General features: G+C 32.3%; 2 protein-coding genes across 2 annotated transcripts; both read right to left on the reverse strand.

Annotated features, from left to right (window-relative positions):
* Positions 1-2,722: 2,722 nt before the first annotated feature.
* On the reverse strand, positions 2,723-8,346 carry LOC111999983 (uncharacterized). Its single transcript, XM_065771373.1, has 9 exons — positions 8,212-8,346; positions 7,814-7,932; positions 6,783-6,867; positions 6,593-6,681; positions 6,427-6,501; positions 4,663-4,724; positions 4,526-4,585; positions 3,983-4,168; positions 2,723-3,187 (listed from the first exon to the last, which is right to left on the reverse strand). The coding sequence occupies exons 2-9, from the start codon at positions 7,930-7,932 to the stop codon at positions 3,108-3,110; spliced, it is 756 nt and encodes a 251-aa protein (XP_065627445.1). The 5' UTR covers positions 8,212-8,346; the 3' UTR covers positions 2,723-3,107.
* Positions 8,347-10,834: 2,488 nt separating this feature from the next.
* Positions 10,835-15,514, reverse strand: LOC111990370 (uncharacterized). Its single transcript, XM_024022146.2, has 4 exons — positions 15,148-15,514; positions 12,578-12,680; positions 11,598-11,759; positions 10,835-11,265 (listed from the first exon to the last, which is right to left on the reverse strand). Exons 1-4 carry the CDS (start codon positions 15,426-15,428, stop codon positions 11,110-11,112), a joined length of 702 nt encoding a protein of 233 aa, XP_023877914.1. The 5' UTR covers positions 15,429-15,514; the 3' UTR covers positions 10,835-11,109.
* Between the last annotated feature and the right edge of the window lie 288 nt (positions 15,515-15,802).

Below are 15,802 nucleotides of genomic sequence, written 5' to 3' on the forward strand. Positions count from 1 at the left end.
CTTCGATGTGGGACTGCAAAAGTTTCACAAGAAGTACGCAAACAATTTCCCTAGGACAACAAAAAATTAGCCCACAATATAGATATATAGATAGATGGTTCAATTAATATATTTTTAGAAGAGGTTAAATTAATTGCTAAGATTTAATTTTTGTCAATTTAATCTCTTAAGTCTTGTTTAAGTCTTGTTTTGTATATTGTATTCTTGTATTAGTTTTTAAGAAAAAATCTATCATCTTCAATTAAAAGAAAAAAGTTAATTTTATCCCTTTGTCCAAATATATTAGCAAAGTCTTTTATGCATTATATATATTTGTAATTAAAAACATTTATGAGATGCGCAATTTTATTAATCTTGTTGTATGATGAAATATTATTTAGAAAAAAAAAATTAAGAAAATATTTAAAGCAACGTGTATTTAGCAATTTTTCTAAAAAGTTACATCATTTATTCAAATTCCCAATTCCCTAGAAAAGAAAATTCTAACACACAAATTTAAGGACATATTTGGCCTGATTTTGGAGTCATTGAACTTAGTTGATTTAAATAATGGACAAAAGGCACTTTTAAATTTAAAAATCACTTTTTGAGGAAAAGTAGTTTATTCATGGAAAACAACTTTTTGAAAAATGGTAAAACCTTTCATTGAATTTTGGCTACTGGATGTAAATTGTCTAACGATCATGATTTGTGCATCCATATTCATGGTGTATTGATGTATAACGGTAAATAGAATACGGAAGCTCTTAATAATGAACTTCAATTATACATTTTTAAAATGCATAACTGAAAAAAAGAATTTCATTTTGTCCAAGGAAATGCAAGTATTTTTATGCCAGATTCCATAGATTCATATTAAAGTGGAAAGAGTTTTGATGGTGAATCAATCTAAGTTTTGAATAAGCATCATTTTGGTTGTTAAGATGATTATCTTCTTTTATTGTTATACATGACAAATATAAGTATATAACTAATCTAAATTGTCACCTAAAATTTCTTGTGAAAAATATTATGAAAGTATCATTTCTCAATATCAAATAGGCAACTTATGTAGACACATGGATGATTGGTAAAAATGTGATATTTGCAAAACAAAGCAATTATGAAAATGCACAATCAATTCAAAATGGATTTATTACGGTTACACAATCATCCATCAATTCCAACTGTGAAATGGTTTTTTCTAATTCTAGATACAACCTTTTTGGTCAAGATGCTGATGTGAACTAGTTTTTTTATTCTTGATATTATCCTTTTTTGGGAAAAATCCTAATATATAAAGTTGACCATGGAGGCACATAATATTCGGAGTAAAAAGGGGACGACAACTTGAACCCCTGGTGTTCTCAATTGACAGATATCTCAATGACAAGTCGAAATGTTTAGAATGAAATGATTAGTTCATTTTAGTTATGATTTTGATAACAATCTTATTTTTATAAATATTTTAAAAAAAATTAAGAATAGTGGCCAAATCAATATACTCAGCAAAAATCAGTTCCCGGGTCAGGTTTCTCCAAAAATAATAATAATAATAATAATAATAAAAAAACCAAAAATCAGTTTGAAAGCCTACAGTAAAATTTACGAAAAACAGATAAGAGAATTGCTGAGAAGCTACATGAGACATCAGTCACATGTTCGCCTAGATGCATATAATTTTAGGTAAAATTTGCAGAACAATTTTTTAAATTTTAAATTTAATTTAAACTGTTCTGAAGTTATTTGGTAAATAGCCTTCTTTTTCTTTTTTTTTAGTTGTCTTGATTTCATCACTAAAAAACATGCTTTGCAACTTCAATTGACAACTAAATTTTAAGTGAAAATACAATTTCATCATTTAAAATCATATTTTCAAAACACAATTTTATATAAAAGAGACAATCACCAAATAGTATCAAAACAATACCAATTTAAACAGTTATTATTGAAAAATATTCTGCTCCACTAAAAGTATTCGAAATACACTCGTACAAACATACTTAATATCAATTAATAGCTAATATAGAATGAGACTTAAACTTTTAACAAGTTCAATATTGAATTACACCATAAAAAATTATTTTTAACAAATTCAATATTAGATTACATCTTTTTTAACCTTCTTACTCACAAAATATTAAGATACGAAAACTTAACTCCATACTTACAAATCCAGTATTTAAATTCCATGTCTTTCATACTTAAAAATTACATGCAAAACATAAATTTACAAATCAAACAGCCAACAATGAGATTTTCAAAATATTAACAATAACAATAAAACCTTAATCCCAAATATTTTAGGGTCAAACTATAAATTCCAACAGTCTGGATCAACCACATGTAATCTATTACTCCATTCTATTTTATCCGAAGATATACTCTATTATTTTCGTAATTGACAAGTCCTTTATTTTTGCTACTTATAAAATTGACAAGTCCTTTTTTTTTTTTTGCTACTTAAAAATTTATAATGTTATTCTTGGTCTTCCTTTCTACCCCTTTTTGTTCCCTCAACTTAAATCAAATCATCCTTTTTTATCAATGCATTAGCGGCTCTCCTCTAAACATGAGGAAACCAATCCATCTAAAGAGTTACAACAAGTATAACAATCCTAACCACACCTTTCTGTTAGATCCATTCTACATCCATATAACATACAACATATACATGCAACCCTCAAGTGTTAAAGCATTTTGTTTCCTAATACGAGGGAAGCATTAATTCAACAACAAAAACTCTCCAAACAACAATGAAAGAATGCCCTAATCAGTCAAAATGGAAAATTACAACTGTTCAAGCATCTCACCTAAGTCTATGACAAAAAAGGTTTGCCTCAAATGGCATAAAATCTAAACTATTAGTCTACAACACTAAAATGTCAGTATGTCCTACAATTAAGTATTAGTACAGTACCCAAAATAGAACTAACAAAAAGATTAAAATTAAAAAAAAAAAAAAAAAAAAATGTCAGTATGTCCTACAATTAAGTATTAGTACAGTACCCAAAATAGAACTAACAAAAAGATTAAAATTAAAAAAAAAAAAAAAAAAACATAGATAAGGAAAAGGCATCCATCACTTGAGAAATTTGCATTGTGCTCTTGGAAGCCCATTCAGTGCCTCATGCAGCTGCCTGGATCGGCCCATTAGATCTAAAGCCACGACCCCTTCCACGATATCCCCCCCTCCCACGACCACGGCCTACAATAGATCAATTCCATCACATTAAACAAAGTGAAACAGATCATTAAATGAACAGACATAAAATTAAAGACCAGTTTCATTTGCCATTCTACCAAAATCATCCATGCATGCAGGTCATTGAATATGGTCCAAAGTCTAATGGGTTCTAAATGATAAATCCATTGAACAAAGTGAACCAGATGCAACTCACTCTTCCTCTTACACTAGATTTGTTAAAACAGTCTCTGGCTTGATAAATTCTGCTTGCAGGAAAAATTGAGGAATTCTTAATGTTCAACAAAGAGTGAAGAAAATTCTATAGTTCATCATATAATCATAGTTTGTAAAACTCATCTGAACAGGATATCAAGCATCACGACATCACGCATTATTAGTCAAATTACAAGAAAGAGAAGGTAAGTGGATGCATCTAATATATTCTCTCTTTCATTAAATAACTTTTGGAAGTTCTCAGCATCAGTTTAAAGTTAAAGGTTGAAGTTTTAAAGGTCATTTTTCTCTTCATTAGACACCACAGATTTTCCTCTTGATATCAACTATTTATCATGCATCACCTAATCAATTCCCAACACATTTTAGAGATGCTTATCGAGTTTATCTTACGGGGAACATAGTTGAGTTTAGGAAGTGTTCAGGCCAGTGATTGTCAGAATAATGAACCAGTAAGGAAACTGATCAAGTCCACTCCCAACGATTTTATAAAGGACTACGCCCAGAACACCAGTGGTCCACCTACAGGCACCTATCTCAACTTACACCCAGAGTGTTAAATAAATAAGTGAAAAAAGGTACCGCGGCCTTGAGGAGGTGCATCCCGATTGTATCCTCCATCTTGCTGAATATCAACCTGAGGTCCATTGTATCCTCCCCTTCCACGACCACGGAAACCACGTCCTCTCCCACGACCCCTCCCTCTAGGATTTCCCCTACTGCGGTCCCAGCCTCCATCCTCATAATCAGCTGTCATAAACCCATTCCCTGAAATAAAATAAAATTAATGATATGAAACAGCAATATCAGAAAAAAAAAAATATATATATATATATATATATATCATTGTCCTGCCACAAATACTTGATGTTTCAGTTCACTGATATTAGGACTACTAACACATATCCAGCAATTAGAATATAGTATATAATGTGTGGCTTAGTTATAATTTGGAGATATCAATATCTGATATTCTACTATCCATTTAAATGACCTATTTGAAAGTTGAAACAATTCTCTCCTGAACCTAAACAAAATCAGTCTCTCACCAATTCCCCAGGAGTAGCAAAAAGGGAAAGTTATTTCAAAAGTGAATCATGCAAATAGATCTTATATAGAACACACCTCGAGCCCTTGGCCTTCCTCTGCCACCACGGCCCCGACCTCGACCATTGGGTGAGCCCTCTGCAACGCATAACCAAATTGAACTCAAATACAATAATTTTAGAAAAATAAATAGATTGATCATGAGGTGAAACTACCTCCTTCATAATCGAACTCAGCAGATGCCTTCACCTGGTCAGCAGGTAACGGAGGCTGGTACCTGAGGTGAGCATAAATTTCATAAGCAATGATAAATTGCTGCAATTTCCTAAATGACAAATGATTTTTTACAAATTCCTTGGGTGTAGAGGGAAAAAGACTACTAAAGACTGTTCTAGGTATAAGCTCAACTTCCTCCTCTAACAGTGTTTCTTTCAAATACTCAGTCAAAGCACTCCAACTAAGGACAACACAGATTTGCTATCTTATGTCTAATGATAAAACTCAATAATATCTTTATACTTTTCCTTTCCTCGTTGATTGAGATAAAAAACATACAACTATATGGCTATCAAGCTTATAGAATTTAAACCTTAAATCAATCATATAATAAACTATAAAAACATTGAGGTTAGAACTGAATTGAGTTGATCAAACAAATTTCAAAAACTAGAAAACGAGTTCAAGCTCATACAGCACCTCTAACCATGGTCCCACCCTAAAAATAAGGGACCAGAATCCACTGCATTTACTTTGAGATAGAGAGACCATTTTATGGTGAAGATTTGGTATTTCAATTATCAAAAAGTGTAATAATGGAATAGAGGGTGAGGTCGTGGGTTCAAGGCCCATTGGGTGGGTTTGTAGCTTAGCAATAAAAAAAAATTGGGGAAAAAAAAAATCTGGGGCAACATCATTTAAAATCATTTATCTTTCCTTGTCAGGTGAAATGAGATTTTAAATGATGTGGAACAATGTACACCTTTAGATTTACAAAAAATTATATCCTCATCATTAAATGAAGAGGATCCTTTTCCAAGAATGATAAAGAAGATGGTGCGATTGTGGGTTCAACCCATTAGCTGCATGCATCAGCATAACTTGCATATAAAGAGAGGTAAGAAAATACAACTAGCCCGCCGCACATGAGAGACAGCAGTCTCCAACAATGGTACCAGAGGATATGGGCCTTTCTCAAAGTCAATATCAAATTTCATTTACAACTAAACATAAGAGGGGTTTTAAAAAATCAACCCGATTTCATGACCAGTAAAAATAGAAATTTAAAAACAAAGGAATCTTTTTAACAAGATAAGGTGTCAAATCAGTACTGTAAAGAAAACAGATGCAACCTGAAACCTTAGTGGAAGTCACTACACAGTTTGTAATTTATCCATCTGCATCCTAAAATGTGCATCATTTTTACTTATAATAAGTTAAACTAAGTTTTAGTTTTATAAAACTGGTATAATGATCAAGAGAGTATATCTTCTTTGACAATTTTTTATTAAAAGCAACAAGGCTCGCCCAGAACATAACAATAAACATGTTCATTTATACAATAACAGTCTAGAAAGATTCGCCTTCATTGGGAAATTGGATAACCCAGCTTTTATTCAAAATCAAGTACCTACTCACATTCTCACCTGTGTGAGTTATAAGTGCCTAAGGCCTATCACAACCACACCGTAGTATAAGATAAGTGAAAAGTCTAATACCATTCTACATACTGATGCAATCCACATGTAATCATCAAAACATATGATCATCTAGCACTAACAATGCCACAAACTTATCATAGAAAACACTTCACGAATTTCATGAACATCCTTAATAGCTGTAGGATTTTTTGTAACACTTCTAATTTATATCTTTCAAGTAAATCCATATAATTTCATCAAAATATATTGTCACAAAAAACTAACAACTCCAGCTACTTTACATCAGTAATAGGAGGCATTGAGTAACAAGTGAAAACTCACCCAACAGCAGACCTATTCAGGTCGTTCTTTGAAAGGGTTATTGTTATCATTGATACATGCCTTGTGGTTTCCAATCTGTGACAAAAATTAAAGAATAAAGTTGTCGTAATGTTTATAACCATAAATAAACATCATGAAATTTGGATATAAATCAAGCTCCTCTTACGGAAGCAGGCCTTCCTCTAGAGGCTCCCATGTATCAGTTATGTCCGTGGATCCAATTGAAGTGATCTGATGAAGACCAACAATTCTTCTCTGCATAAAAATAAAAAAAATATCCAATTGTAAAAAATACTTTGAGGGAATCAAAAAATGTCAAATTTTCAATCCACTGATATGCAAAGGGTAAACAGTACCTTGATAAGCTCCACAATTGTCACAGTCTTGTTGATCGCTCTTCCCATTGCCTTGAATACAATTTCATTCGAGCCTTTCTCATCCTAAAAAATGAAAAATAAAAGGGGGGGGAGGGGGGAATAGAAAATATCAGCTAAGATAAATAAATTAAGAGCAGAAAAAAAATTACACTCCAACTTCATCAAAAAGATTGCCTAATATAAAATTCACCTATGCTAATTCCTGAAAACTTTGTTCTAATCCAATCCAAAACTAGGGATTCTTAGCAAAACAAGCGTTCCCAACAAAATATTGAATAATAAGGTGACCTATTGCAGGACCATTGAAGCAGAAATTAACTTCATCAAAATGGCTGCTTAATATGAAATTCACCTATGCTAATTCCTGAAAACTATGTTCTAATCCAATCCAAAACTAGGGATTCTTAGCAAAACAAGCGTTCCCAAAAAAAATATTGAACAATAAGGTGACCTATTGCAGGACCATTGAAGCAGAAAATAACTCCATCAAAATGACTGCTTAATACAAAATTCACCTATGCTAATTCCTGAAAATTTTGTTCTAATCCAATCCAAGAATAGGGATTCTTAGCAAAACAAACATTCCCCCAAAAATTATTGAATAATAAGGTGACCTATTGCAGGACCATTGAATATATAAACACATAAATAGATACAAATATATCTTGAGGACACATATTCTCAAACAAGTTAAAAGATGTATTGCATTTCAATTTTCTAGAATATGATTTTCTCTCTCTCTTTTTCTGCTTTAATAATCTCACATCAATTATAGAAAAATAATTATCAGAAAATTTCCTCAAATTTTTGGGACCACAAAACACAAGTTCATCACCAAAACCCTAGCCAAACCCTTTTACAATCTATCCCAAAAAAAAAAAAAAAAATCCAATCAACAAAACAGTCTCTACAAAACTCTAATAAATTATAGCATAACCAAACGAAACAAAAATCAACACTACCATGCAGAAAATAAAAAACAGAGAGAGAGAGAGAGAGAGAAAAGAGGAAGGAGGCTCATGGCATAGGTGATATAGTTGCGCATCCTTCCCTGACTGGTAATCCGAATCTCATTCTCATCAATCGGAGTATCTGCTTTTGGCTTCTCCACCCTCTGGTACCGATCCATCTTCTCCACCATCAAAAAAAAAAAAAAATTCAAAAAAAATCACATCAAAACCATGCATCAACCAAAATATATATATATATATATATATATATATATATATATATATATATACATAAAAACATCACAACAGAAAACTCACCAGAATTTTTTTTTTTTTTTCAAAAACGAAAAGAGAAAAAAAGAGGAGTGGTTTTGGGAGAGAGGAGAAAAACTAGGGCTAGAGGGGCCTAGGGTTTTGGATAAGAGTTAGAATGGATCTGGGGAAGTATTTGGTCTTACCGTTGTTTGTTCGCAAGGATAAAGTTTTGCTCCACGAAAATGAAAAAGAAAGAGAGAGCCCTCTTCTACGGCTTCGTTTCTTCTTTTACGCCCTAATTCCCTCTATTCCCATCTCTCCTATATATATATCCCACAATATTCCAAAACTGCCCTAACAAACTCTTTTTCTGGTCAAACTTGTAATTTTCTTCTCCCTTCTTCTCCAAGTCGGTCCAACTAAATTTCTTTTTCTTTTTTTTTTTCTTTTTCTTTTTTAAAAGGTTATCCTATCCAGACTTGAACTGTGGGTAGCGAGCTCCTTGTCCACGAAGGTCCAAGTCCAGCAAATAAACGTGAGTTTAAATTAGGGAAAATGATATGACTGGCACTTGCACACGCGCTAACTTGTGAGTGGTGGGGTAAGAGTGCCAGTTTTACGATTTTTTATCACTTACAACTTGTTATGCGAGTAAATTATGATAAAATTTGTGATCTTAATATTACTTTTAAATTAGTTCAACTGAAAAACTTGTCCAATAATAGAGCTAGATAATTAGTATTTTAAGTTTGATAATAAGAGTAATTATAGAAGTTAAAAAAGTTTTATTGTATCTAGTTTGATAATAATAGTTATCTTATCCCGACACTGAACTTTTGATGACGTGAATTCCAGTTAGTTCAGTTGACTTTTGTTGTTCAAAGAGGGATTTAGTCTAATGATAAAAGTAGTTATAGGAAATAAAATAAAATGTTATTATATGCATTAAAAAAAAATGAAATGATGGATTAATAAAGTTATTGACTCATTTTATAGAATAAATAAATATGATGCCTTAAGTTGTTATGATCAGATTGTGTTTTTATCATATTTCTAATTAATTGATTCTAAAAATTCTGTTTCTCAAAATTCTAAAAATTCTAAAAATTACAAAATTTGATAATTAATTATTAAAATAGTTAATTTATTCTAGATGAACCAATTTTAGGTTTTTCCTAATATCAAGAGTTGGAAAATAAAGTTAGAAGATAATGTAATTTGATTTTAACCTACTCTTTTTCTTTTTCTTTTTTTAAGAAAGAAAATGAATATCATTAATCAGAAAAGTTAGCCGCAGTTGACCAATAAGATAGCATCCACAGATTGAGAGGGGGTGTTTTACTATTTTTCTTCCCTATTTTTAACCCATTATGCCAGAAGGCCTAGCCCACAAATTGCTAGCTGTATTTTGCTGTTAATGGGTACGGGCCTAAGAACTCTTTGGGACATTTCCAACCCGAAAAATGGTTAAACAAATAGTTAAACAAATCCAAAATGGTTTTTTCCCCCTCAACTCTAAACAGGGAGACTAGGGATATTTTGTAAATTGTTTAATAACAGTTTTCAGTATTTAACAATATTATATATTTTTATATATTTTTTCATCTACATGTATTCCACAAAACAACATTACTAGAAATTTTCTACTAAACAAGCTCTAGGAAATTAGGATTCAGGATTTTCCTTGGAGAAAAATTTCTCAAATTCACAAGCAATTATCAAATGATCATCCAGCATACTTTTATTACATGATTTTTTTTTTTTTTTAGTTTCAACCTATAGCGTTAAAAGTTATGTGACAAGTTTAAATCTTGTGATTTAATAATAATCTATAAATTAATCTTGTGATTTAGACCTTACACTTGTTAATCTACTTATGTGGAGGCATTATTACCATTAAATGAAGTTGTAATTGACTTGAACATCAAGTACCAAAACACTGATGTCAATGCACCAGATTCTGTTAGCACATTATTAAGTTATGAAGAGAAAGCTTTGGCTGTTACAACTAACAAACTCCGGATTGGAACAATGCAAAAGTTTTATTTTGACTCACCTACTTCTATTCTACTTTATTCTCAGCCAAAAAAAAAAAAAAAAAAAGTTATATTCTATTTTAACTAGCTAATTGTACTAACAGATTCATCTTTCCCCAACCTGATGGAGAATAGTGGAAATAGTGAGATCTTTTGGAGGAGAGGTGAGGGATGAACTTATTTTCATTGGTTTATTTTGTTTAAAAATTAAATTGAGTAAAATATGAATTTGCCTTAAATGAAGGGTAAGGTTTTAAAAAACTACACTGCAGTGAAAATAAACTTGATTTTAAGCTAAAACAAATGAGCCCTTAAGCATGAAATGGGTGTTGAATAAGAGCTTTATTCATTGAATTTGATCACTGCTCAGTAGTTCACTATCAACCCTAACTATGAATAAGCTTGATTTTCACTCGTGCTTATTTAGGATGAGTTTGGTTAACTTTTTGCATTTTGGCTTTTTGAAAAAGTGGTGATTTACTATTGCTACACAGGAAATGCAATACAAAAACTCACTTTTTCACGTATAGACCCAATTTGGATTCGGCGTCCACGTTTTGTATCATTCAGCGTTTCCTCCTTTTTTTTTTTTTTTTTTTGTGAACAGTAAAATCACTGTGCGGGAGACAAAAATTACTGTTTATGTACTGTTTACACAATAAAAAATATTAAAATGGGTCCCACAGTACTATTCACACATTTAAAAATTATTTTGCTACAGTGTTTTCAGTTTTCAGTTTTCAATTTTCAGTTTCAGCAACAATAAGTTCAATCCAAACAGACCCATACAAGATTGAAAAGCTCGATTTCAGAATTTAACCAAACGCACTATGGTTACAGTTTCAACAGGCACTTATCACCAATCACAATACAAAACATACAAGTTACAGAAGCAAAATGCATCCAAATTCTTTGTCGTTATTAAGAAAGAAAAAACCCTTTATTGCACGATTATTGAAGCAGCTAGCCTAGCATACAGAGCTTAGTGCTACAGCCTGCCGGCAAGGTGCTGACTCTTTCTGCTTTCCATACAGTTTGAGCAAAGTGAGATCAGTCAAAGCCAAATCATAAGAATAAATGCCCCTTGCTGCCTTGTGCATCAATCAATGTATCAATTGTGCTTTTCCATCCTTTGAAGTCTATAGTGGAGCCATTATCAGGCAATAGAAATCCATTAACAAAGAAAAAAGGTGTCCCGTACACCCCTCTGGAAGTGGAATACTGCATTTCAAAAGACATTTCAAATTATTGTTATCATAGAAATGATATGTATTAAAGAGTAGAATGAATAAAATGGAATGAACAAGATGCGAGTTTGTTTGTTGCAGCAAAGATTGTATTACAGGTGATGTTTCATGAAAATGAGAAATGATTGTATAAAGCTAACAAAACTTCACATAATGGAACCATATCTATGATCCCACTTCCTAGAAATTGTTTGAGCTTTCCATAAGAAATCTATCACAGCTAGTGAACAGCGACATTCAGTCATTTATAGTATTGCAGCAATATAAGACATTACACCTATGTGAAAATGAAACCGATTGTCTTACCTTGAATGAAATTCTTGTTTTGAGATCAGTTTTTGTGTCATTGAAGCCAGATTTAATAACACTATAATAGGAGCTCCCAACTACTTCTGTAGCAAACTTCACAATCTCCTCTACAATGACAGCTCTAGACAAGTTCCGAGTTTGGGCATTGTAAAATTTCTCCTGTTTATGGTCGGCAACAAGTTTAGTCTTTGAATAAAGTGAATGACTGCAACTGACAAGAAAAAATTGAATTTGCCTAATTAGTAATTACTAGCAGCAAGAGCGGTTGTTATTTATTAAAACAGTAAGAGAGATGCCAAATCACAATAAGTAACATCCAGTGTTTCAAAAGAAATTTAACTAGGAAAAACTTTGACTTTCACACTTTCATTCACATGGAACAGCATCTAATTTCCAAATAGATGAGGAAGGCCAGCAGCGTCTTAATGATTGGTCCATGCAAGAGGTGTCTCACGACTCTCACTATCAGTCCAACTAACAGGTGAAATAGATTGAGATCAACCAACCTTGAAGCCATCGTGAGATCTTATAAAGCAGAACAAAAAGCTAGAAAATTAACTGCTGACAGAGTACACAGTTGAGATCTCAAAAGACTTATCAAAAAGGGAGGGAGAGAGAAAGATCAAAGGATCAACTGAGAAGATATCTAGGAATGAGAAATAGGAATACCAACACATCTACTAGCAGCATCCCACAAACTGCTAGAATCCTAATCATGTGACAGACTGTGCTAAAATTAACAACCAAAATAACTTAACATTAAATTTAGATCATATATACTGTAAGGTTGATTGGATGTGAAACTGAAAAAACACTCAAATATATGAGCAGCACAGAGCAGGATGGTGGGGTTACTTGTCAATTCTTAAATGTTATATCTCATTACGGCAAATTCAAATGATGTTTTGCAATAAGAAAAGTTCAAATGAAGTTTTGCAATAAGAGAAGGATATACCGTAGATCGTGGAAATCCTAACCTGATACTTGAAGAAGTGCTCCAACAAGGGGAAAGTAGCAGATGTGTTCAAGTTGTTTACAATATGCAAGGCACGAGATGCAACAAATGCATTGTCATGGTAACTGCAATTTCCAGAAAGAAGATCAATAATTACATTAAGAGCAGACAAGGTTCATCATATTTCTGAAACGATAACTATGTTGTTCACGTTCAAAATTAAAGCAGTTATTTACGTCTATAATCAAACAAAGTCTTTTCTTGGTTGTATAGAGCAACATACTACATGAAAAAAGGTCATGCCCAATGCATAAACTCCCACTTTTGCAGAGTCTGGGAAAAGTCATGACAGGCAGCCTTATACCCAATTTTATTTGGAAAGGTTGATTCCCAAAGCAACATACTACATATAATAAGAAAAATAACAACCTTGATGTTGTTTAGGCATTGGGCTCATACATCATAACATGATCATATAATCACAATGCATAGATTATCTTTTAATGCACAAATGTTTCAGTTATTGCCAATTGACAGTGTTTGGCTTCTTCTTCTATGTTTATTTCTTTGGAAGTACAGTAGTTTTGCTTTGTGATGACTTATCTGATGTTCTGAACCCGAAGTGAAAAGGAAATTTGCGCAAGTAACATACATGGTAAGAATCTTTTCAAAGTGACACTTAAGCAGTTAAGATCTATGCACAATCAAACTAAGGACCTGGGAAAGCGGAATTCGCAGAGGCAATCAAAGAGACAGATATCCATGGTTGAATTTCTAAACTCGAAAATGAGAAAATCTCTGTGTGCTTGTTGGTTATAACTTATAACCATGACAAAACAGACTAAAAATAAATGTTCAAAAACTGGCAGCTACTAGTAATAACCTAATTAGACCTCAAATTTAGAAAAGGGTCATACATTCATTGTAAATTGTGACTGAATTGTGACTCCTTATCAGACAACATTCATTGAAAATTGTGACTCCTTATCAGACAGACTGATGCAGGAGCATCTTATATTCAATCTCGAGATGTTAAGAAGTCAATCAAGTGGCTGCAAATTGATTGAGAAAAGTCCTTATGAAGCTTACAGCCAAGACTAGTGGCAAATAGCAAAGCAGTTATGCAGCTTGGAAGAATCTTATATGTTCAGTGGTTACTTAGTTACACTATCCTTGTTTCCAAACAATGGGCTTCAGGCAGTTCCAAGGGTGGCAGCCACTCTAATCTGTTATAGCAGATTCTCGTTAGATAGTTTGTTATTTGGAACAGCATTAGCCAATATTAGTTTGACACTTGGCAAGCTCCTAAGTGGCTCCCAATTCCTAACAACATGTATAAATACTGTTAGGACTCCATTTTTGTACTCAGTTTTGCAGAGTTAATAAAAATTGAAGCCTTTGTGTGCTTTTCTCGGAACTTAGTGTTCTTGCAGAGGTGTCTATCCACCTACTAAATGTTCTAAGCAATCCATATTGCTAACTAAACTCAAAGTAGAATAGCCTACACACTTCCCAGCACCACAGAGATTCAGAATTTCCAGAATTAATTGATAGTGGCGTTGATTTAGGATGTATTTTTAGAAAATTTTAATTAGAGAAGAAAAAAAGCAACAGTATTTTTTTTTTAATAACTTTTTATATTTCCTATAAAAATGGTCAAAACTTTCCTAAAGTAGGGCATTAACAAGGACCTATTTTTTATTGAAAAATGTTAATGAATATCCTATGGGCATTAGTTTATGAACTATTTTTAGAAACATTTTATGGGAAAATGATTAATAATGTGGATTATTAACAATTACCCTAAGACCACCGATTAATAACATTTTGGATAAATTTGCAAATTACACCACTAAAGTTTGGGATTATTTGGATTTTACACTATAAAGTTTCAAAATTTGAATTTTACCCCTAAAGTTTGGGGTTTTTGGAATTTTACATCCTAACATTTCAGAATTTGGATTTTACTCTTAAGGGTGTTTGGATTTTAATCCCTAAAATTTGAGAATGTAAAATCCAAATACCCTCAAAATTTAGTGGGGAAATTCAAATTTTGAACCTTCATGACGTAAAATCCAAACACCAGTTTGGGGAGTAAAATCCAAATCTTAAAACGTCGGGTATAAAAATCTAAACACCCCCAAAACTTCATGTATAAAATCTAAATTCTAAAATTTTATAATGTAAAATCCAAATACCTAACTTTTATGGTGTAATTTGCAATTCAGCCTAACATTTTTTTTATTATTAGTTCTCCCGTTAAACGATATCAGAGTAATAGGGTTCTCTCTCTCCAGTTAAAAGATATCAGAGTAAAAGGGTTCTCTCTTCAATACAGAATATTCGCCCACGTCATGAATTTATGACAAATATTTCTCTTTGACTTTACTTTTGCAGCTGAATCAAGTTCCCATTTATTGAAGCACATTGAACATTCATCCAAATTCCAGAAAATAAATAATTATGTATCATCTGTACTAGTTATCAATATATGAAATTGAAAAAAACAAAAGGCAATCTAATTCAGAGAAGAAAAAAAAAAAAAAAACCGAAGAATTGAGAGAGAGAGAGAGAGAGAAATTAGATACTGACGGTAATGGGAGGAGGTGAACGACGAGCCAAGTGTGAGAGCCAAAGTAGTGAAGAGCTTTTTTGAGTGGTGGCCATGAGTCCCTACTATCGGGGCAGACTGGGTCATAGAACGCTTCGATTATGATTGTGTCCGAGTTGACCCGGTGGTTCTTGTAAACGAACCCATCAGTCCTCGCAGGTGGTAAGGTTTGTGCGCCAACATTGACAACGTAGAATATCAAGAACATGAACAAAGATAAAGCCGATGGCAATATCGCAGTCTTGTGCTCGTAGCTCTCCATTGTTTTCTTTTTTGTGGTCTTTGCTGCTCTGGGTGTTCCTATTACTGTCGGATATAACTAATGACTCAGTCCCGTATATCTACGTTTATACATTTGTATATTAAAAACAGATGTCTACCTTATTTGTATATTTAAAAAATGTCTACATTCCTTATCAAAAAAAAAAAAAAATGTCTACATTCAATGAACTATATTTAGCTATGCTTGGATTTCTTTTCTTTTTTCTTTTTTTTTTTCCTTATTATTTTACAAAATAAGTATATTTTGGTTTTTTTTTTTTTAATCCTTCAAATAGATTGATTAGAAAATTTGTTCAACCAATTTTTTGTAACTGTGGACTATTGATCTATATCGTCCACAACTATCAATCCATA

The sequence above is a fragment of the Quercus suber genome, unplaced genomic scaffold (assembly GCF_002906115.3).
Source record: "Quercus suber isolate HL8 unplaced genomic scaffold, Cork oak 2.0 scaffold_43, whole genome shotgun sequence".
NCBI classification, from domain to species: domain Eukaryota; kingdom Viridiplantae; phylum Streptophyta; class Magnoliopsida; order Fagales; family Fagaceae; genus Quercus; species Quercus suber.